Source organism: Natrix helvetica (assembly GCF_964273705.1).
Source record: "Natrix helvetica genome assembly, chromosome: 6".
Classification (NCBI taxonomy): Eukaryota; Metazoa; Chordata; class Lepidosauria; order Squamata; family Natricidae; genus Natrix; species Natrix helvetica.
Window position 1 is genome coordinate 65,262,379 of NC_138553.1, and position 24,240 is coordinate 65,286,618.

At 36.7% G+C, this 24,240-nt stretch overlaps 1 protein-coding gene across 1 annotated transcript in view; it reads right to left on the bottom strand.

Moving 5' to 3' along the window:
- The window catches only part of POT1 (protection of telomeres 1), a 49,049-nt gene that overhangs the window by 12,623 nt on the left and 12,186 nt on the right, over positions 1–24,240 (bottom strand). Inside the window, exons 7-14 of the mRNA XM_081957469.1 lie at positions 18,241–18,371; positions 13,138–13,428; positions 11,863–12,018; positions 7,246–7,403; positions 6,485–6,564; positions 4,731–4,772; positions 2,916–3,072; positions 585–790 (exon numbers count right to left, since the gene is read on the bottom strand). Coding sequence (XP_081813595.1) covers positions 585–790; positions 2,916–3,072; positions 4,731–4,772; positions 6,485–6,564; positions 7,246–7,403; positions 11,863–12,018; positions 13,138–13,428; positions 18,241–18,371 — 1,221 coding nt within the window. The remainder of the gene's footprint in view (positions 1–584; positions 791–2,915; positions 3,073–4,730; positions 4,773–6,484; positions 6,565–7,245; positions 7,404–11,862; positions 12,019–13,137; positions 13,429–18,240; positions 18,372–24,240) is intronic.

The following is a 24,240-nucleotide window of genomic DNA, read 5'->3' on the forward strand; positions in this document are numbered from 1 at the left end:
TAATTTGCAGAATATCATTATGCAAACAAAATACAAAATATTATTTGCATAATTAGGTTATGAAAATAATATACATTATCATGGCTACAAGAAAATTGATGCAATTTAATTTGCCTCAACAATACAAGGGACTTGTTGGTTATTTTGAGGGTATGTCTGCATAGAATGTGGTCCATTGCATCTGAAGATACGTGTTAAATAGGGATCAATTATTTCAAGGTTTCGCCGTATATCATTAGTTACAGACACAGTTGAAGATGAGACTTTCTTAAAAACGACAGAAAGAGAGGAAATAGAGACTTAAGCATATAAGCTTATAGAACTACCATATTCATTTTCCGTATTTTCAAGAATCTGTATGAATCTTTGAGTTTAACACCGGAAAAATATAAGGTGGGACCTCGTGTGCTTATGTAGTAAGAACTAAAAGTGTATGCATGTACTGCTAACATATAGAACTACTATTCTCTTCAATTTTGTTGGCTTATTAGAAGTATTTGAGGGTTAACAGATGACATGCAAATGTTTTTAGGAAAAGAGATTATTATAATGAGCAATGAAATGTACACAGTTAATTAACTGACCTTCTAGAAAAACTAAAGTGTCCTCTGGGTCTTGAAGTAGTTCGTTGTGTGCCACAAAATGAACAGCTACCCACCGTTGTTCCTGATTTTTATCCTGCCACACAATAGAATTGCAGAATGAAGGGCTTTGCAAGTTTGAATCTGAGCACGTCACTGAAGCTTCTCGTAAAATTGAATCAAGTTCAGTCTCATCTGGGATTTCTCGCCTGAAACGATTACAGCCTGAATTGAACACCAGAGATGTGCTTAAAGTAACTTTTCCATAGATACAATATGAATACCGTTTTCCTGAAAATAAGATCTATCCAGAAAATAAACCCTAACCTGTTTTTAATGTGTCTAAAATAAGGTCTACCCCAAAATAAGACCTAGTGTAGGGTTCGGTGGGTGTGGCTAGCATAGGAAGCAGTGAGCATGCACTGGTCGACAGGAGCCGCAGCCCGCACAGCAGAGTTAAGTACCTGTGCAAGCAGCAGGTGAAAGCAGAGGTGGGGGTGAGCCAGGCAATCCGGATGTGCTGCAAAGGCGGGAGGAATGCCGAGCGTCAGTGGGCCAGAGTGATGGGGAGCCGCGGGAGGCTTATCTTCATGTGTCTCAGCTTGCCTGTAGCCAGCATCGCCTGTGCAGCCCCAGAGTGTGTCGACCAAGGCACCGGCACAGGTTGCAGCTGCTGCCTGATACCATCGGTCCCCAAACGGTTGTCAGCTCTTGTGCCCAGGCTGGGAGGTGGGGCAGCCAGCCGGGCTGATCACCCGGAAACCGTGTTTCCATGAAAATAAGCCCTAGTGCTTATTTTGGGGCCCAAAAGAAAATAAGACTCACTTTTATTTTCAGGGAAACACGGTAGAATAGAACATTCTTTATTGGCCAAGTGTGATTGGACATACAAGGAATTTGTCTCCGGTGCATAAGCTCTCAGTGTATATTCAAGCAACAAAGTGATAAATCATATATCATAAGATACGGTCAAAAAACTGTAACAGATAATTCAACATTTCCATATGCATGTTGGAGAAGCTGCACATTTTAAGGCCTTGATGTGTTACTGGGTCACCTTGCAAGATATTGGGCAAACTTAATAATAAATAAATACAAAAAAACAAACAAACTAGGAAGACTAAATCTCCATAAAGCATTCAAGCTTGATTAAAAAAGAAAAAGGTTCAGAGTTGCTTAATATTTTAGATAGTATATTAACACAAATAGACAGGTAACGTCATACTGGGAAAAAAGTAACCTCACACTATTTCTACCCATAAAGCACTCCCTGATATCTGATAGGATCATTGCACAGCTGGATCCCTGGCTGTCCATTTTCACTAGTGGATTTTCTGAATGTTCTACTGTTGCCATTTTATTTGGGAGCAATTTTTTTTTAAATAATATTTTTTAAAACCTGTCAGGTTGCTGAATTTTCAAATACTACACCATTTACATATGTGCATATGTAAATTTTTAAACAAAAGAATTCTAAAGATATATTGGCATATATTAAAAGATACCATCTCCCTCAAGTGGAATTCAACTCTTCATTACTTCCATTGTTACATTCAAATAGTTTTCTTGGGTAGAAGATGTGGGGTTTTTTTGGAGTTTGGGTTGTGTATAGAGATTTTTTACAAAAAATTGAAAAACCTGGATTTCTTTTCTTACTTCTCAATCTAGCCTCAATCTTGGTATTCTTAGGTATTATCAAATTCAGGTATTAACTAGGCCCAATCTTCTTAGCTTTTGAGGCCAGACTAGGTCAGCCAAATGCAGCTAGACGTTGGCAATGCCTAGCTAATCTCAAAAAAATCAGATGAAATTGGCCAAGTTATTGCTTGGAAGGGAGACTAGAAATGTCAGGGTTGTAAGGTGGATGAGAAAGTGAAAAAGCATCTAGGGGAAAAGCAATGGCAAATATCTTCTCTAACACCACCAAGAAAACTGCATGTTGAGTTTGATTGGCATATATCAAAACACTTGCTTGCAAACATTCATATTGTTTTAGGCTCTGAATGAGCCCCTTGTCACCGCCTAGCTGGTATGGTGTTTTCATTCTGAACTGTATCTGACTTTACTGAATATGATTTCATTCAATTTTTAGCTTCTAGTGTTTGTGTTTTTACGGCAAAGCTTTGATTGTGGCAGTTTAGAATCTTTAATAAATAAAATAGCAATCTTAACAATCAAATATTGAATATCAAAATAAAGGATGAAATTACTGAGCATTTTAAATTGCAGGGGGTTAAATAGATTATGCAATTCTACCCTGTAAGCAATAATTGCAATGGCTCCAGCAACTCACAAGGTCTCTGTACCAAGATCCCTTGTCTCTTGGACACTTACAATGCATTGCACTGAGGGCAATGAAGTTTTACAGACTGATAGAGTTTCTCAGGTTCAAATTTAAGCAGCCTCGCTCTGATGCGATAGTTTTGCGGAATGTTGCTCATTCTGATAGTATTCAGTGTAGTTGCATCTAAGTGCTGGTGATCTGTTAATACTACAAAACAATAAACACATAAAAAGCATTTGGACAAAGAGGAACAAATGGCATGCACGAACATCATCAGTAATTTCATTGAGCTGCTTTACCCAATTTGTCATTTTATTTATATTCATTGGTATTTCAAATGTTTTAAGTTTAAACTACCTATATAAGCATGGGTCCTGTTCAACCACTCATGTAAAATAACAACGTGTTGCATTGAGAGCGGACAAACTCATTTTCAGTTTATTAAACATTTGTGTATGTTCATAAATTCTCCTATTTAATTTCTACACTCATCTTTTAGTATATGGAATATACCCCACGTTTAAACAAATATTTATATATGTTTTTCTTAAAATATGCATGTGATTATTTTTAATATGACTATCAGTGCATCTAAGAATTTGGAAAACTGGTTGGTAATCAGGTTTTGTTTCACAATTTTACAGGCCGGGACACAATGTTTTCCTAACCAAGCAAAAAAAAAAAAAATACTTTTGCTCCTCTCAGGCCTTCCCCCCCCCCCTGCTTCCTACCCTATTACAGTTTGTTTATACATTTAATCAAATAAATTTATAATTTATAAATTTATAATTATTTTATAATATATAAAATAAAATAAATTTAGCATTTATTAAACTCGCCCACAGTGATTTGTGTAGTTCCAGCTGATACATCCCATGCTATTTTAAAATAGGTAAATGTTTCCCTCACATATATGTACTAGTCATTCCTGACTCTAGGGGGCAGTGCTTATCTCCGTTTCAAAGCTAAAAAGCCAGCGCTGTCCGAAGACCTCTCTGTGGTCATGTGGCCGTCATGACTAAATGCCGAAGGCGCATGGAACGCTGTTACCTTCCCACCAAAGGTGGTTCCCATTTTTCTACTTGCAGTTTACACGCTTTCGAACTGCTAGGTTGGCAGAAGCTGGGACAAGTAACGAGAGCTCACTCCGTTACATGGCAATAGGGATTCGACCCGTCCGACTGCTGACCTTTCTGACCGAAAAGCTCAGCATCTTAGCCACTGAGCCACCACATCCCTTTTTATTCTAAAATATCCCCTATGCTATTCTAAAATATCCCCTATGCTATTCTAAAATATCCCCTATGCTATTCTAAAATATCCCCTATGCTATTCTAAAATATCCCCTATGCTATTCTAAAATATCCCCTATGCTATTCTAAAATATTCCCATGCTATTCTAAAATATCTCCATGCTATTCTAAAATATCCCCTATGCTATTCTAAAATATCCCCTATGCTATTCTAAAATATCCCTATGCTATTCTAAAATATCCCCTATGCTATTCTAAAATATCCCCTATGCTATTCTAAAATATCCCTATGCTATTCTAAAATATCCCCATGCTATTCTAAAATATCCCCTATGCTATTCTAAAATATCCCCTATGCTATTCTAAAATATCCCCTATGCTATTCTAAAATATCCCTATGCTATTCTAAAATATCCCCTATGCTATTCTAAAATATCCCCTATGCTATTCTAAAATATCCCTATGCTATTCTAAAATATCCCCTATGCTATTCTAAAATATCCCTATGCTATTCTAAAATATCCCCTATGCTATTCTAAAATATCCCCAAGCCAACTATTCTTTTTAGACAGGAAGTCCCATTGTCCAAAATACCTAATGTGAAATTCTTACCTGTAACAGACAATTGCTGACATCTTTCTACACAGGATCCTACTTTAAAAAAAAAAGGAAAAGGGAAATTTATTTTCTTTTTTTCTATCAGTGTTTTACATAAACAGGAAGAAAAAGAAATATAACATACAGAGATGGAAAAGGAGTGCTGTACGATGGCAGAGTTCAATTTTAATTAATAACACATGTAATTATGGATAGTGGGGGTTCATTTTCAGATTTGATTAGTAATCTTGCGCATTATCTATTCCAATTTTCAGAGGATATACAGATAGTCCTCAATTTATAACCATAACGGAGTCCAAAATTTATGTTATTAAGTGAGACATTTGTTAAGTGAGTTTTGCCCTATTATACGACTTTTCTTGCCACATTTGTTAAGTGAATCATTGCGGTTGTTAAGTTAGCAACATGATTATTAAGTGAATCTGGCTTCCCAAATGAATTTGCTTGTCAGAAAGTTGCAAAAGGGGATCACATGACCCCGGGATACTGCAACCGTCATAAATATGAACCAGTTGTCAAACATCCAAATGTAAACCACGTGACTGTAGGGATGCTGCAATGGACATAAGTGTGAAAAATGGTCACTTTTTTGAGTGCCATTGTAACTTCAAAAGCTCTCTACGTGAACTGTTATAAGTCGGGACTACCTGCAATGCAGTGTGAAATAAGGAAACTCGGAATTTATTACTTCATATTAATGTACCTATTCATTACAAAATGAAATATGATTCTGCTGTGAATAAATTTACAGTACAGTACAGTTTTTACTAAAATGCTCTAGCTTTTCTTGTATCTTGTTTTGCATTAAGAAAAGGAACAGTAGTGGGCTTAACCACATTATAAAAATAGGAATATGTACCCTTCCAGAGGTTGTTGAATTTTATTTCCCAGTATCTTCTACACTACTGAACATGCTGGCTAAGACTGTTGCTCAGCAAAACTTTGAAGCAACAGGTTTCTCATTCCTCTCCTGTAAATACCGTATTTTTCGATCTATAAGACACACTTCTTCCCCCAAAAAGTGGATGAAAATATATGTGCGTCTTATAGAACAAATGTTCTATAAGCCCCGTCCACCTGCCAGCCCCCCCTCTTTGGTCTCTGCCTCCGGGCAATTTGCCTCCTTGCAGCAAGCAGCCTGGTCAGCTTCAGCACAGCCTGATTTAGCACAAGCACGGTATCCCGAAATAGCACTGATCAGCTGTTGCAGGCTGCAGGGATCACCATTGCCGATTGCCGCCATCACCTATCACCACCTTCGCATGCCCCATTTTTGGCCTCCGCGTGCCCTGTTTTTGGCCTCTGTGCATCCCATTTTTGGCCTGTTCCAGGCAGCAGGGATTGCCGCCACTGTCTATCTCTGCCGCCTGGAATGGGCCGAAAACAGGACGTGTGTAAGTCAAAAATGGGGCACACAGAGGCTGAAAATGGGATTCATGGAGGCAGAAAATGGGGCATGCAGAGGCAGCAATGGAGATGGGGGGGCAGCGGCAATCCTCGCAGCCTGGAACAGCTGATCAGCGGTATTCCGGAAGGCCAATCCAACCGGCAATCAGCTGCTCGTGCTAAATCAAGCTGTGCTGAACTGACCAGGCTGTTTGCTGAAAGAAGACAAATTACTGGGAGGCAGAGGCAGATTTTGTTCTTGTTTTCCTTCCCAAAAACTAGGTGCATCTTATAATCCACAGCATTTTATAGTCCGAAAATATAGTACATTAATATGATCTATTTTATTTTTTAAAACTTACAGAAAGTATCTGAATTTTCAGGTTCCGGAGAAGCTCTTTCTGAATCGTCACATAATGCCAATTCGATAGTGTCCAGATATCTAATAATGAAAAAAAATATACTTCAAGTAAATAAAGTTTATCAAAATATTAAAAAAGGAAATTAGTTTTTAGTCAATCCCACTGCCTAATGACAACAGTTTGATATTAGCAGATGTTGATTGCACCATACTTTTCACACCTCTAAATTTATATGCCATTACGTCCAGAATGTTATGCTCAGATCTAAAATGTTAAATTACAAGGTCTTTTGAAAATGTGATGGTGTATGAAAACCAATATTGCCGTAATGTGTTATTTGACATCTGACAAATGACCCAGTTGGATGCATTCCCTGTTAACTAAATGTTGATATATACTCATCACACACACACACACACACAACTGTTAGGGAAGAACCATCTTCACCTTCTTTCTATCACACCAACTATCTAAACTATGCTGTCTCTTGTCCTTTAGAACACACTCCCTCCCTCCTGGAAATACAGACATTCCACCATAGAAGATTCACATCAGAGTTCATAAACAGTGTAACATTTAGAATTCTAATTTCTGGTCAAAGAATTGTGGGATGTCCACTGGAGAATTTTAAGACTTTGGGGATAGAATCAAAATGACACGGTATGATTCTTGAATTGATCAAGGCTGCTCCAATAATTGGAAATGACAGGCTGAACAAATTGGCATGTTTTCTCTCCAAATTTCAAATGTTCTTTACTCACAACTTGAGTTCTTTTATATCTGGGTGGTTTTCGGGAAGGACAACAATCCCACGACCATGCTCGGTGCCCCCATGAAGAAAAAACTGTACGACATCATGCCCGTTTTCAGAATTGTGCATCTTTGCATGCACGTTGTATATTGAAATGAACTGTCCAATCTTAAAATACACAGAAAAAAGAATTGGATTACTGTTATCTACAAAACATATAATTATGGCAGTATATACTTTCTTGTAATTCAATAGTAATTTTTAACTTAATCCTAAATGGTAAAATAATGGTTACTGAATGTAGATCTGATATAATTGTAAGCTTTCCCAGCTGCCTAAAATTACACTAGAACATTAAAAACATACTGAGTTACTGGGCATGTAAAATAGTGGTAAAGGTAAAGGCCCCCCTCACACATATGTGCTAGTCGTTCCCGACTCTAGGGGGGTAGTGCTCGTCTCCATTTCAAAGCCGAAGAGCCAGCGCTGTCCAAAGACATCTCTGTGGTCATGTGGCCGGCATGACTAAATGCTGAAGGTGCACGGAATGCTGTTACCTTCCCACCAAAGGTGGTTCCTATTTTTCTACTTGCATATTTACATGCTTTTGAACTGCTAGGTTGGCAGAAGCTGGGACAAGTAACGGGAGCTCACTCCGTTACGTGGTGCTAGGGATTCGAACCACCGAACTGTTGACCATTCTGATCAACAAGCTCAGCATCTTAGCCACTGAGCCACCGCGTCCCTTTTAGAATAGTGGAGTCTGACACAATTCTGATTATAAACAAAGCAAAATCAGAATTCTTTAGTTCTAAGTGGGTTTCTTTTTACATAAGATGGTGTAAGTTGATGGATGGATACCAGGAATGTCTCTGTCAATGAAGAAATTGAAGGTGAAAGAAAGTTGGATATTTCAGCAAAGTAACAACCCAAAACATACTGTACCTTCAAATCAGGAAAGAAAGAAAATAATTTTGGAATAGCTTTTGTGGTCCCCCAACTTGAATAATACTGAAATTGTATGGGAAGATCTCAGACGCACAGTGCATGTAAGCAAACTTAAGAATATTTCTGAGCTAAAAGAATTATATAGTAAAAAGTTTTTTTAAAAAAAATCTCAAAAAACAGAATTAACTGGCTATAAGGAATGGTTGGAAACTATTGTTTCTGCAAAAAGGGTATCGAAGTATTGACCAAAAGTATCTAAATTTTTGCATTGGCCATATTTATATTTTTGTTAAATTTATAAGCAAGTCAACATAAGGAGTAAATATGGATTGCAGATTTTGGAAAAAATCTTTAACTTTGTATCATACAGAGGTGTGTCAGGTGTCGTGTACTTATGGAGCATGAATTTTTGCACACAAGTATTGTTTAGAAAATCAGTACCACCTCCCAGCAGTGAGATAATGCAAAACAAATGCACCAATCTTTAACCACACTTATTGGTTAAAACGTTCTAGTGCACTATCAGTATTTTCCAGGGGGTGGCAGCATTGCATACCTTTACCTTTGTAGCTTGTGAACAGGAAATTCTAAGCACAAGCCTGCACAAACTAGTTATTGAAATACTTCCATGTTTAAAAATTCATAACCACTTAACTACAACCAAAAAGCCATGAATAGAAAAAAAACTCCTGCATTGGATAATCCTTGTAGGAAGACGAATGAGCTCAGAATGTTCTTGGAACAAAAGGTCCCATGTGTTTCTTTAGCATCAATGATCTTGCTTCTCCAATGCTGCTTCTCCAATTACCTTCCCTCCATAGTCAGTATGTTTACTAGTCCTCACCTCCTTCTTCCGTTCGTTAGAGTCTCCTGTCTTGCCAGCAAAGCAGTCCTATTACAGGTAGTCCTTGACTTACAACCATTTTGTTTAGTGACCATTCAAAGTTACAACAGCACTGAAAATAGTGACTCTCCAACTTGTTGCAGCAGAGTTGTGAAAATTTGGGTGCAGGGCAACTAGCATATATTTATGACGGTTGCAGAGTCCTGATATCGTGGGATCACCATTTATGAACTTCCCAGCCAGCTTCCAACAAGGAAAGTCAATCAAGGAAGTGGATTTGCTTAACGATGACATGATTCACTTAACAACACAGCAAAAAAGGTCATCAAATTGTGTGTGACTCACTTCACAATCAACTCGGTTAGCAGTGATAAAGCTGGTCGCAATTATGGTCATAAGTCAAGAGCCACTTGTATCTATCTGTTGTGGCCTGTCAGCTACCCGCCCCTCCAGCAGCCGAATCAGAGGAGGCGGTGGCTTGGAGTCAGCATCAAGGCAACCTGAGAGCTCCGAGTGGGAAGAAGGAATGGAGCTGGGAGAGAGAGAGAGAGAGACAGAGGCGGAGCCTGGGCCGCCCTCAGCCCTCAGATGGAGAGGCAACAGCCCCCAGGTCTGGAGGTGACTGATGAGGAAGAGAAGGAGCAGGTGGGTCCAGTGCCTGATGCACGCAGAAGGCAGAGGAGAGGAGAGCCGATCCTTGGGATGGAAACGTCACCACTGCTAGCGAAGACCCACCCTCGCTCTGGGGATAAAAGGCAGTGGGGCGGGGATGAGTAGATGTGGCAGACAATTATTCATCTTCCAGCCAGCCTGGGAGATAAACTTTTTGCCGGGGCTGCTGGCACTCCTAATAAAGGAATCTTTTGAGTTCACTTCAGAGGGTTTGTTGTGTTTGGGGAGGTGGGTCAGAACACTTTCTCGGCTTGGCATAGATTTCCAAATGCTCACTCTTGAACAACAGAATTTGACACAGTGAGCACACAACCAGTTTCCATACATCTGCACAACTGGATCAATGTACCAGGATTAGGTTTTTATTTTGTCATAAAATGTAGCAGCAAAAAAGATGAAGTCTACCTCCCATAGGTAAAACAAGCTGTTTTGTTGCATTTTAATTAGTAAGAATCCGAAGCAAATTAAGGCAGAATGGAAAATAAGGAGCCCTAACTTTGATTTATCTCCAGTGAACAAGGGCAAGACAATTATCTCTTTCCCTTAAAAAGTGGCACTGAAGAAAACAAATCCCAAGTTAACTTAAGGGTTATTTAGTGAAAATGGCTTAAAACCAAGCAGCAAACTTACAAATGTAAATTCCCAAACAACTGGAGCTCATTTTCCATATGGCAGGTTGGAATCGGAGACATGGTTGGCATTAATTGGTACATGACTGCATTGCAGTGTGATTCATGTTTAGCAGTGCAAGTGAGAATGCCAATGGCTAAAAAGAAAATGCAACTTTCTCCAGCTACGTTAGAGCCATACCAACAATGGTAAGTTGGAAAAAGTTTTTAACTATGTGGGTTGTCAGGCCTGGAAGCCACCTTGGGCATTGAATCTTCCGGCCTGCCACATTTAGTCTGTGGGAAACTGGGAGGAGGGGATTGTATGGAGCATATAGTCATAACAACATTCCTTTCTCTGAGAGTCAAGAACATTCTGCCCTGCACCTGGAGGGGTGTGACTGGGAGGCATCTCCAATTGGGATGGTGCTTTGATTGGACCATGTGATGGAGATGTGGGGGCTGGGTAGGTGCTTAGATTTTCCTTTGGGTGGGAAAAACCTGGAAGGTGTGTCAATATGACATTTCTAATAAAATGAAACTTTGAACAACTTCAAGCCTCCGAGACTTATTTCATTGGGATTATTGCTTGGAACCCTGACGTGGGTTAAGTGTCTGTTTTTGGCAAAACTGCTGTAAAACAGAGTCACATGACCCTGGGATGCTGCAAACAGCTGTAAATGCAGCCATGCTGTTGAGCGTCTAAAGTTTGGCCATGTGACTGTAGGAGAGAAGCACCGTTGAAACTGTGAATCAGAACTGTAAGTAGCCTCAAGGTTGGTCCATCATAATTTTGATTAATTGCTAAACAATAGGTAGTAAGCGGATGATTACATGTGGCAACTTCAGCCTTAACAGTAGAATGGAATTATATGGCAATCTTGTACATGAAATACTACTAGATATATCCGTATTTAAGAGCTAATTGCAGTAATAATTCCTATGTTATAAATAACCTTCCTAGCAAAATGACACTCTAATAAGGAATAAAGATTAAAATGTTTTCTTTCTACGTTGCAGGATTCCCAAAAAGTTTACGAATCGCAAAATGAAACATTTAGAAATTAATATTTATGAACAAATCACAAATTCATAGAAGTCCATGTTCATTTTTTCCTTGAAAAAAGGCTATTTAAAAAAAAATTAAAAAATGAAAAAAATGAAACAGCGTAATTTATAAGAAAAGCTACATTTAAAAAAAAAAAAAAAAAAACACCAAATAGTTTATCTGAATAATAGGAAGGAAACTGAAGACTCCATCTCTTTTCCAAATGTTCATAGTTGCATTCCAAAAGATATATCATAGTCCTTTAATTAAGAAACTCTTCCATAATAAATTAATTGAATTTTCTTTACTTGTTCTACCCTGGGAGATTCGGTTTGTTAGAACTGATCATGGCAATTACAAAATTTATATACATTAAATTCATTTAATTTAAATAAATGAAATTGTAGGCTCACTTTTAGTAAAAAAAAAAAAAGGACAACTAAAACAGAACTAGAAATATAAAATAAAATAAAAATAAAAGCCATAATTGTCAAGGAGTTCCTTTACCTTTAATAGTTTTGCCACATGAACATGATTATCGTAAGCTACAACATTCACAGTTACGTATTGTAATTGGCGGAGAGCGTATTCATCTCCTTCTAGGTCTTCTTTGTTAACAAACACATTCCAAGACGGGAAAGGGCATTTTGTGCCATCCCATACCTGCAGTGAAACAAAGAACACTCTTTTTGGAATCAGAGAAAATTGCACCAAGAATATTCCAGAGTAAAGATTAAACATTACAATAAAGGATGGAAAACGTGAGCCTTAAAGGTGTTGTTAAGACTATAATTTCCCAAAGCTGCTTCTTCAAATACATTTTGTTCAATTTTTCTGAGACCGTTATTTCTCTATAAAGAACATTATTTTGCAATCTTCCTGAAGAATAATTTAAAAGAAGAGAATGTTAACTGTCCAACTAGCGAACCCAAAATTAGGAAACTGTCTAGGGAAGATTTCAATTCTCAAAAGTAAATCTTTATTGGATACGCCATATTGGTACTGAAGAAACAAAACCAGCTTTGGTTTTCCTGCGCAAATGCTTGCCTAGTTAAACAATATCTTCCCTTCTCCCCACCCCTGGGTGATCACATTGTCCAATTATGAAATGTCCTTTTGTTATGGGAACAGTCCATCTCTTCCTCCAACACCTGCAGCAGTGACTTTAATGGTTTCCATGCTCTCATGCTCTTCGCATTTCACACACCCCCCCCCCCCCGTTCATTGGCAAGTTGCAAAGCGTTAAGGTTTGAAAGAAGCAAAGCAGTTCAATCCTAGGAAATATATTTTTACTTGAATATGTTTATGTTTAATAAGCAATCCTAGTTGCCCTGCTTTATAGGGAAAATGGAAATCAAAATCCGTAGTTGGGAAATACTAAAATATTCATAGATTAACAGTATACTGTAGGAAAAATATGGCTTCAAGCAGGGATGTTTACAAGTAGATAGAAAAACTATTTTCTTCCCAAAGTACTATTAATTATTTGAATGACAATCAGGCCCATCAAATAATGAAGTCAGCTTGGAAAGATGCCACCATAAAGTGAGCTAAACACGATAAGTGAAAACCATAAGTTATTAACTTGCTTGAATAAAACCTTTGGTCTCTGAAAATTTCAGAAAATTTAAAAATGCAGCATTTCTAGCAAAAGATTTAAAACTATTTTAATGGAGGGGGGGGGGGCATGCTTTCAATTATAGCCTACCTATGACTACTGTGAAATTACAGTTGAATGAAAATATAATGAGTGCAAGGATGGGAATAATCAATACAACAGACCTTGAGAAGATAAGAAGATCCATCCACTTTAGCTTTTCCTATTAATTTGCCAGTGAATTCAAAAAACATTGGTGGATAAATTTCAGATAATTTTTTCACGGGAGGCAGACTGAGAAGATTTTTTGCCACCCAAATTCGCATGTCTTCCACGGTTTTTCTATCTTCATCCGTAAATGTAAATGTTTGACTAGATGTTCGGGGAATCACTGGAGCTCCAATGTTACCATCAAATGTAAGTGAACTAAATCCAGGGCCTGAAGTCCCTTGCATCTGGCGATTAAATTCTTTGATCTACAGGAATAAGAATAAAAATGATGTTATCTAAAGTTCCTCCTAAAACGTCAAGGTTTCATATCGGCTTCCAATACTAAAATTATGAAATAAAAAAATCAAGATGCTTAGAAAGTGTCAAATGACAGTTAATAATTGGTTAACTATGGTTTCAGAATATTTGCTTATTTGATTTTTTTTTTTTTAATTTCAACTGATGGAACCGAGAAAGTCCTCCATTCTTCTATATGATTGGGGTCATTATCTGAAATCCCACACATATAAACTGAGCACATCTGGCAGGGATGTCAAACTCACAGCCCATGGGGACGGATGCGTCACGTGCTGGCCACACCCACCCATTTTAGTGAGGGCGGGGGAAAGTCACAATATGTCACTTGACACCACAAGTTTGACACCCCTGACATATGGCCATTTTATTTGCAGAAAACAAAGTGTGATACCTTCTAGAATTAAACGCATAAAGTGACTAATAATGTGGCAGTAAAGATACTAACACAGTACTACAGATTGCCTCCCTGTTTCTGAAGGAAGCCATTAGATTGTAAAAATGTTGAATTTCAGTGTGTTTGAACTAGAAACAATATAAGCCTGCACTGTTGATGCTTCATGAAAACAGCTGTTATACTATAATAAACATCTGATTATAGCATTTTTATTTGCAGTTGGTTGCTAAAAGAATGATCAACATTTGAAAGGCATAGCAGTTTCGAAATTAGGTACTCCAGGTAATAAATCTTCCTAAAATAAAAATAATACTAGTCTCTGGTGCAATAAATCAGTTTCTGTAATCAGTACAATGATACTTGAAATGGTTATTTTCTTTACTTAGCTGGTCACCAATATATGCCATAAGGAAAATGTACATAATTTCAAATGTTATTTTTCCCCAATGGGAGAATATATTTGTCTCATCTTTCCTACCTCTGTATCTTTATTTATTTTCCTAATCTCTTTATTGAGTCTACTGCAATTTTGTTCAGTATTTTGGTCAGCAGATGCAATGGGCGTCAACTGGGCCAGAAGGAGACATCTGGTTTGGAGAAGATCAGTTAAGATTGTTCGAGGAATGGATTCTTTCCACAACTGATTGGGGAATTTTATAAAAGACTCGTATCAGCTTTAATGTATTTATATACATATTGAATATCTCATAACTCCTAGATGCATATGCATATGCAGGGATTGATTTATGGCATGATTTATCTTGTTTTTATCATCACTACCATCAGTAACAGCATGAGGTTCAGTGAATTCTTGCAGAACTTCAACTTGCTGAAGCAATTATATGGTTGCCCTTGAAGGGGCTTTAATGACAGCCTACTGAGTTATATTTTGGAATATGTGAGCTGTGGGACCTGATCCATTCAAATAAACGTGGATATCTATAGTTGCTTTGATTCAACATTTAAGAAAAAACAGCATCCTTGGGTTAGATGTTAAATTAAATGTCAAAGTTAAGTATGATCAACTATAAGCTAATTTTTTTTGTTCCAAAAGACAGAATGCATGATCAAAATATGTTTGCTTATGTTTCAAACAGCTATGGTGTTCTCAATCTGATAATTATATGTATATATTCTCATTAGAAACACTACATTTATTTTATTTTACTGATGCAGATTGTTAATAGCTTATTACCCCCTAATTAAAATCCTACCAACACATATACATCTATATATCTGTATAGATGTATATCTCTCTCTATATAAAAATGTTTATATATATATATATATATATATATATATATATATATATATATATATATATATATATATATATATATATATATATATATATATATATATATATATATATATATATATATATATATATATAAATATAAAAAAAAACTCAATTAATCATTATTTACTTTTTTGCAATAGAACTATATTAATAAGATACCTAGCAGTTCTAGGCAGAATATCCCCATTTTGGAGGAAATGTGTTTATGAGGAACGGAAGACCTTAGCTCATGCATTCCTCTGTAGCAGTCGATGCACGAATCTTCAGATACCCTTTGTACTTAAAAGATATGATAGAAAACAGATGGATTATATTATCAGACTACTGCCCCAAGTTTTTTAGGAGAGTTAAATAATGCTGTCAGAGTTTGTTGCAGCAATCATATCCACAAAGCACACAGGTAACTGATTCAGCAGGATTCATTAACTTCTCTTTATATATAATATAACACATAAAGTAAATATATAATACCAAAAGCAGGTTTTCCAACATGGTAGCATGTATAAGCAAACACAGGCAGAGGAGAGTAGAGTTTCAGTTTCAGTTCAGAGCAGCAGACTGAGCTCAGCACAGACTTCCTGTGCTGTTGAATTTAAGCCACGTCCAGGCTCCAAACTGTTTCAGCTCCCATTAGCTGACCTTGTTACTAAGCCCTATTCCAGTTTATGAATATATCTACACTGACAAAATTTCTGTCACAGTCAGTACTGCATTGCATAAACCAGCTCATTTAATGGCTTATCAACATGTGAATTGTTTTTCTTCTCTTGCTTTTTAATATTTTCCTTTTGATTTGTTTATACAATCTCTAATCTAAATAAATAAGCAACAAAGAAATGTTGTTTCGTCTGTGCATTGATTAAAAGTCTGTGCATTCTATGTTTAACTGTCATGTATCTCTATGTAAGAATACCAAAACCCATAAACTAAAATGATTAAGTGGCTTAATTAAACTGTTGTTATTCTAAATTTGCATGCAACTGAACACCAAACACACCTGCATTCAATTTTCACAGAACTGCAGTGGAACTGCAGCATGCAACACTTGTGATATGCTTGATGGAATGTGGCAAATTAGCAAATCCTATCATTTGATGACAATGAAGATACCCATTTAGTCATATTCGACTTTTGGTGATTCTATGGGCCAGGTCTCTCCACATCTTCCAATTTTGCATTACTTGAGTTTTTCTATGCTCTGGCTGGTGTCAACTTTGATGGTGTCAACCAACTGTGTTCTTTGGTGTTTTTTGGTGGCCTGGTTTCCTTTTACCACTAATTCTTCCAAATATAATTGCTTTCTCCAGTGAATTCCCACACATGACATGGCCAAAATAAGTGCGACTTTGTTTTGTGGTTTTGCCATTCATTTTAACATGCATCTAAAAACATGCCTATTACAACTGGGATCATCAATTGAAGTGGTCACCATACTGCAATGGTGATTGTGAGCTTATTTCAGTTTTCCTTTTCTTTACAAACCTATGAAAGTCCTAAACGCAATTGGTCACAAAGTTACATTTTCATCAGTTATAATTGTGAAGAGTCACTGTACAAAGCAGTTGCTGAATGAATACTACCTTTCTGTTAAAACAGTAACCTAAACCCGTGATGGTGAACCTATGGTACACGTGCCAGAGGTGGCACGCAGAGCCCTCCCTGCTGGCACGCACACCGTCGCCCCAGGTCAGATCTCCATGGAGTTTCTTTCGTGAACTTCTATTTCCTTGCAAACGACGAAACAGAAGCTCACAAAAGAAAAAGATCTTATCTCTTGCTGTGCTGCCGGTGTTGGGATGCCCCCCCCTGCCACCAGCCAGCTGGTCTTTGGGTCTCTGCTGCGCATGTACACATGTCCACGCATGCATGTGTGCATGTTCACACATTTGAGCGTTTGCTTGCACCTTTCAGTTTGGGCATGCATGCACGCAGAGTTTGGGCACACAGTGGATAAAAAATTCGCTATCACTGACCTAAACTAACGTGCCATATGAAGTAAATGATACATAATCCTTTAAAAAATTCACAAATTTTAACAGGATCTAAATTAATGCCTAATGTAAGTTTGCTTACATTTCATTCTCTAGTGAACATTTCATTCTCTAGTGCCATATTTGAAAATTTTAAAAAATCCACCAGAATAACATTCATGCAATCAAACATGCTTTTTGAGGTATGCTGCATACCAAATATTAATATTGCTTAATATTGTAAATATATCCCTAATTCAAAACCATTGAATAAAGTAAACACCCACAATTTTCAGCTGTAAAACTTTGCAACCAGTTCACTTTGCAAAGTTGCAAAATTATACTCAAATTATCCCCTGCTCCACCAACATTGAAACATGTTGAAAAGTGAGAGAGGAGATTTACAAGTTCAAGGACATTAAGATTCTGCTAAAAGAATGGCAAACAAAAATAAATAAGGAAGAGTAATGACCAAGAAGATTGAGCAAAAAATATTTCTAAGTAATATTTGTGAATGCTTGCGTTTCTTTAAACATTAAAGCACAGAAGTAAAGTATCTCACAGGAAAAAAAAACTTTGCTGTCATAGATCAGAGTTGAAGATCCATAGGGTGACAGAGCAGATACAAAAACCCACCCTTATCATAAGACAAAGACAAAATGCACAAAGTATTATAAGAAAGCTTTAGTTCTGCTTATCTACAAGAATAATATTGCTATGGCAGAAAACTCAAGACTTTGTACAGTCCATTAAAGCCCAGGAATTGTCTAAAAATTTATCTTGATGTTAATGTAGTAGAAAGCAACATTCCTAAATAATTATTCTACTATCTATAATTGATGTAATCTAAATTTAATTCAATTAAAATTAAATTCATTATTTTGTTTGGCTCCACTGCATCCCCCACCAGGTCACGCAAAGGCCACATGGAGCCTTCTAGTTCAGTTTACTGGGTAAGAGCAACCAATATGCATTTTCCATCAAAGATACAATTCTCTCTGTCAAAGATTAATGCCAAGAAGTATCTGCCCTGTTTCCTTTGAACAGTTTATAGTGCAGCTTTCTTACAACGTGGCTGGAAGTGCTTTAAAATTACCTTTATTCTGTGAAATCGAACAATATCTCCAATTCTGTAGATCTGTGGAAGGGCATCTCTGAATGCCTTAAAAAATGAACACACCAACTTCGCGTTGGACTGATCTAGAATGGTCACCATTGAACAATAATCTGGACATGTTGAAAAAAAGAATAAAAAAGAATGTTTAACATGCAAAGAAATCTTTGGTTTCCATATCCCTGACACAATTGACGTATACATAGGAATATAAGTACTAAACTGTAAGATTCCATATGACTTTAGTATTAATTCCTTGTCACAGGGCCAATACAAATGAATGGAAGCAATATTTGAAAAGTTCGTATCATAAATAGAAAAATCTGGTTAATTAGTAGCAGACTGAATATCAATAGCTTATTTTTCACACAAAAATGTCGTCAGTTGTGTTGTTGCCACCATAGCAAACAAACTGTATTCCTCTCCTTTAAGGACAAATTAGTTAGATCTATCTGCTGATTTAAAATCAAGAAACAATATGAATTGATGAGGGGATCAATAAAATCCAACCTATTTCATAGCTGTCATCCGACAATTTGTTACCAGAATATTCATCTGTTCCATGAATGATTTAAAACCTTTTTAAAAAAAAAATACAGGTTTTTATACATAAAGTGTTTTAGCTAGAGAGTTTTTCTACGCATCTACTTTATTTGAAAGTAATTCCCTGACAGGTTTTTTTTTACAAAAATAAACAAATAAAACAAGAAAATAAATCTTTGTATGCTAATTTTTCCAAAGTTTTAAAATATACAATAAAAAATTCTTGCTTTTGTCTCAGCAAAACAAAAACATATCCATCCAGTGTCATGTTTTCATACAAATTCTAATATATCTTCTCACGAACGTTTTTGAATGGAAAACTGTTTTGTTGGGGTGCTAATTTTGGAAAAACTCAAAAATCCACTCACATAGAAATTAATGGCAGATGTCTAAGACTTTTATAATTGTATGAAACTTGTGTCACTTTTCATAGGCAGGAAGAACTGTAAGACTGTTTCCTATGCATTAATTTTGAAGGGATGCTGACTTGCATTTTTTGCAAGTCAGCAAAAAATGACCACATTGGTGTGAGTGCCTTTGGATTGATTAAAGAAAATATGCAATATGCAATATTGAAGTAGCCAAATTTTAAATTGCTAACGTATGTGCAATTTCATTTGAATTTGTTTCTGCATAAACAGAATCTGAAATTTGCAAAGTCCTTGTGCAATTACATTTTTTCCAAGAATGAGGTGGCTGGATGGAGTCACCGAAGCTGTTGGCGTGAGCTTAAACGGACTCCAGAGGATGGTAGAGGACAGGAAGGGCTGGAGGAACGTTGTCCATGGGTTCACGATTGGTCGGACATGACTTTGCAACTAACAATTTCTTCATAAATGAAATTATAATAACTATGTACTATAATTGCTATTATAAAACGAGGTAACATTTTACAATACTATGGTATGTGGGAATCATTTCATAATATTTAAAAAATAAAAAATAAGGATTTCCCCCCCTGCGAATTGAGTAATCTATGAAAATCTAAATTAAATTACTGGAAAAAAACAAATATTCAATTGAGCTACTTCCTAGGATTATTTTCTATACTTCAAAGGTTTTATGCCTAAAAGCAATTACTACGTGGAATCTTTGTTTTGAAGATTCATATTTTGTCATTGCAAATTTCCTTATTTAAGCAGTTAAATCCCTTTTAAAGCAATGAGTCCATTTTATTACAATGACAAAAATCATTGTCAATTAAATTTTAATTATTTCAATGAAAATAAATAATTGTCATTAAATTTGGAATCAACCAATTATTTACAATGACTTTGTTGTACTAGTTTTATAAGCTAAGATTTATTATGGTTCTATAACCCACGTTACACACAAGCAAAGAAAAACATTTTTTTGTAAGCGATTTTACAGGAATAGAGACAGTCTGTGAATTATACAGTAAGAAGAAATTATACGCCTCTCCAAATTATCTAAATTTCCAATACACTTCTGTTCATTTCATTTACTTCTTCAAAGCTAAGTATGATTATGGTTACATTTGCAGTGGTATTTTAATTATCCAAATTACACTTTATTGGCATATTTAAATAAAATTTGTAGGCCAAAATAGCTTTGTAAATTGTTTGGAAAGGAACCAATAATAACCTTTTCAAAACACATAAGCCTAACTGTACTAATCTGAAAAAAAGGGGGAGATTTAAATGAGAAAGAATCACAAATTTCACAGTGTATTCTTCATCTTTCTTGTTAGGAGAATAGGATAGGATAGGATAGGATGGGATAGGGTGGAAGAGTTGGAAGGGACCTTGGAGCTCTTCTAGTCCAACCCCAAACACTGCTATCATGTCTCCCCTACTCCTTCTTTTCATTAAACTAGAGATACCCAGTTCCTGCAACCATTCTTTGTATGTTTTAGCCTCCAGTCCCCTAATCATCTTTGTTGCTCTTCTCTGCACTCTTTCTAGATTCTCAACATTTTTTTTACATCACCAAAACTGGATGCAGTATTCCAAGTGTGGCCTTACCAAGACATTATAAAGTGGTATTAACACTTCATGTGATCTTGATTCTATCCCTCTGTTGATGCAGCCTAGAACTGTGTTAGCTTTTTTGGCAGCTGCTGCACACTGCTGGCTCATATTTAAATGGTTGTCCACTAGGACTCCAAGATCCCTCTCATAGTTTCTACAAGAAATTTACTGAGTATCTGTGGAGTCTCACAACAATATCACACTCTTCTGAAAATTCTGCATGACTTTCCAGCTTTCCAAGTTTTTCTCATGGTGTACTTTAGTTTGGGATGTTTTAAAGCAGGGGTCTCCAACCATGGCAACTTTAGGGCTTGTGGATTTCAACTCCCACAACTCCTCAGCTAGTTGAAGTCCACAAGTCTTAAAGTTATCAAGGTTGCAGATCCCTGTTTTAAAGTAATTATTCTTGGAAAAAATATAATTGCATAAGGACTCTGCAAAATTCAGATTCTGTTTATGGAGAAACAAATTCAAATGAAAATACACATATGTTAGCAATTTAAAAAGTTGGCTACTTCAATATTGCATATTTTCTTTCCTCATCCAATGGCACTCACCAATGTGGTTACTTAATCAGTGTCACAATTACAAAGAAAAAAAATGCATGTCAAAATTGCATTTCAAAATTAATGGATAGGAAACAGTCTCACATTAGCAAAAGGTTTGCATTTCTTATTAAACCAAATTCCATAATGGGTAAAGAGCAGTGGTGGGTTTCAAAATTTTTTGGAACCTACTCTGTGGGTGTGGCCTCCTTTGTGGGAGTGGCTTGCCGGCCATGTGACCGGGTGGGAGTGGCTTGCCGGCCATGTGACCGGGTGGGAGTGGCTTGCCGGCCATCTGACCGGGTGGGAGTGGCTTGGCAGTCATGTGACCGGGTGGGAGTGGCCAAGACAATGTCACTGAATTTTTTGCCCCAATGAATGATCTACAAAAAGAAGATATAAAAAAGGAAATTTATTATTTTGTGCACTTACTACTTAAATAAGATTAAAATAAGTACACAAAACAATAAAAGAGCTACTTACAGAAGGTAAGTAGCTTACTACTTACTACTTGTATTTCAAAGGGAATAAATACATATTTAATTTTACACATGTTAACAGCTGTTGGAATTGTGTTTGCACAACAGTGGAAAAAACAAAGATATGAAAATGAATAAATATTAGAATGTGCAAGAATGAATAAATTGACAATTAAAACCAAGAAGGCTTTGAATACTTTTTCACGTGGAATTTGTTTTATCAATTGCTAACTAACAAAAACAGCAATTAGAAATCTAAAAGTATGAAAAAAAACACCAATTATGAAAGGAAAGGTCATTAAAATGTATAAGGAAATATTATTAGTACTTGATCATTATTAATGTGTAGATAACTGCAGGACATTACATACCCACAAACACAAACTATGACAGTGCCAGGAAAACACACACACACACACACACACACAAAAAAAAAACAATTCCCCCCCAAAAGACTGCAGATGAAACCAGTTTTTTTCCCTAACCCTAAGAACAGGAAAGACAAAGCCACAGGAATAAAAACCATCAAGGCATTGTGGGAAATTATAAAGGACAGTGCCAGGAAGCTCACAGAACCACCAACCACCTCACAATTACCTAAACAACCAGGTATCACACAGAAACACACAAAATCTGGCAAAGCTGCCTTGCACCAACCTGGCCTGCCCATAGAAAAGAAGCCACCTTGAGACACATACCATACACCAACCTGTACACTTAAAAGCAACATATTGCATCACAAATAAAACATTTGCAAAAAGGAATAACATTTCTTGTAATAAACATTCTATAAACAATAAATAAATAAAAATTCCCTAAAAATAATTAAAAACCACCAGGTTCAGAGAACACCAAAGGACCCCACAGTCCTCTCCCTCCTTATCTTTTTCCTTTTTGTCCTTCGACTTCTCCTCCTCCTCCTTTCCCCACAACCCCATCTAGCACTGATGATGTTACCTAGTTTGGTAGTGAAATGTCTGCAAAAAAACCCACCAAGCTCAGAAAGCAGCAAGGATCCCACTTTCCCCCACCTCCTCCCTCTTTCTCCTTTTTGTCCCCCCCCCCCCCCCAAAGACTGCAAATGAAACCAGTGTTTTTTCCCCCCTAACCCTAAGGACAGGAAAGACAAAGCCACTGGAATAAAACCATCAAGGCATTGTGGGAAATTATAAAGGACAGTGCCAGGAAGCTCACAGAACCAGCAACCACCTCAGAATTACCTAAACAACCAGGGTGAAACACATTAAATGTGGCAAAGCTGCCTTGCACCAACCTGGCCTGCCCATAGAAAAGCACCCACTTTGAGATATATAAACCTGGTCTGAACACTTTTAAGCAACATATTGCACCACAAAGAAAACATTTGCAAAAAGGAATAACATTTCTTGTAGTAAATATATTTTATAAACAATTAAAACATAAAAATTCCCAAACAATAATTTAAAAAAGATATTCTATAAATAAAAAAAAATCCTTAAAAACCATTGTTAAGTATTCCACCAGCAATAATTTATACTATAACTATTTTAAGGTATTGTACCAACTGTAACCATTATTCCACCAGCAATAATTTATACTGTAACCATTTCAAACTATTCCACACACAATAATTTAAAATGAAAGCATTAAAAACATTCAATACACAATAAATTACAATAAAACAATTTAAAACAATTCTATACACAATACATTTTAAAGTATTGAGTACAGAATATTTTAAAATGGTTTATTTTAATTTATTTTGGATAGAATCTTTTTTAAAATAGTCTGAGACAATTTAAAAAAAGAATCCATACACAATAAATTGAAGTAAACCATTTTAAAATATTCTATACTCAATACTTTTAAATAAAATTATTTTAAAAAATTCTATGCACAATAAATAAAATATTATTTTAAAATACATTAAAAAAATAAAAGAAAAAAAACCAGGTTACTTACCAGCAGGCAGAATCAGCAGCTCTCCGATGCTGCAACAGGCAGCAGACAGGCAGAGAGGCAGGAGGACAGGTAAGACTGTTTAAGACTGCTTAGGGCTTAGCCAGCCAGGCGAGGCTGGAGAGGGGAGGGTGGGGGGCTTTTGGCCTAGCCTCGCAGAGGCTTGCCGCCCACGCCAGCCCGGTGCTTCATCGAGGAAAGGCCCAGGAGCCTTTCCTCAGCGAAGCTAGCTTCCCGGCGGCCGCGCGTTCCACGCGACGCCGGCGCTTCGTCCCGGAAAGGCCCAGCGGCCTTTCCCGGGCGAAGCTAGCTTCCCGGCGGCCGCGCGTTCCGCGTTCACAATTTATTTCATTTATTTATTTAAATTTAATAACCACCAAAATTATTGAACACTGAGCAGAGCACAAAACTAAAGACGTTAAAGATATTAAATCATAGGCAGCCAAACTAAAATGCTCTAATAATAAAGCAAAACAGGAGTCATTC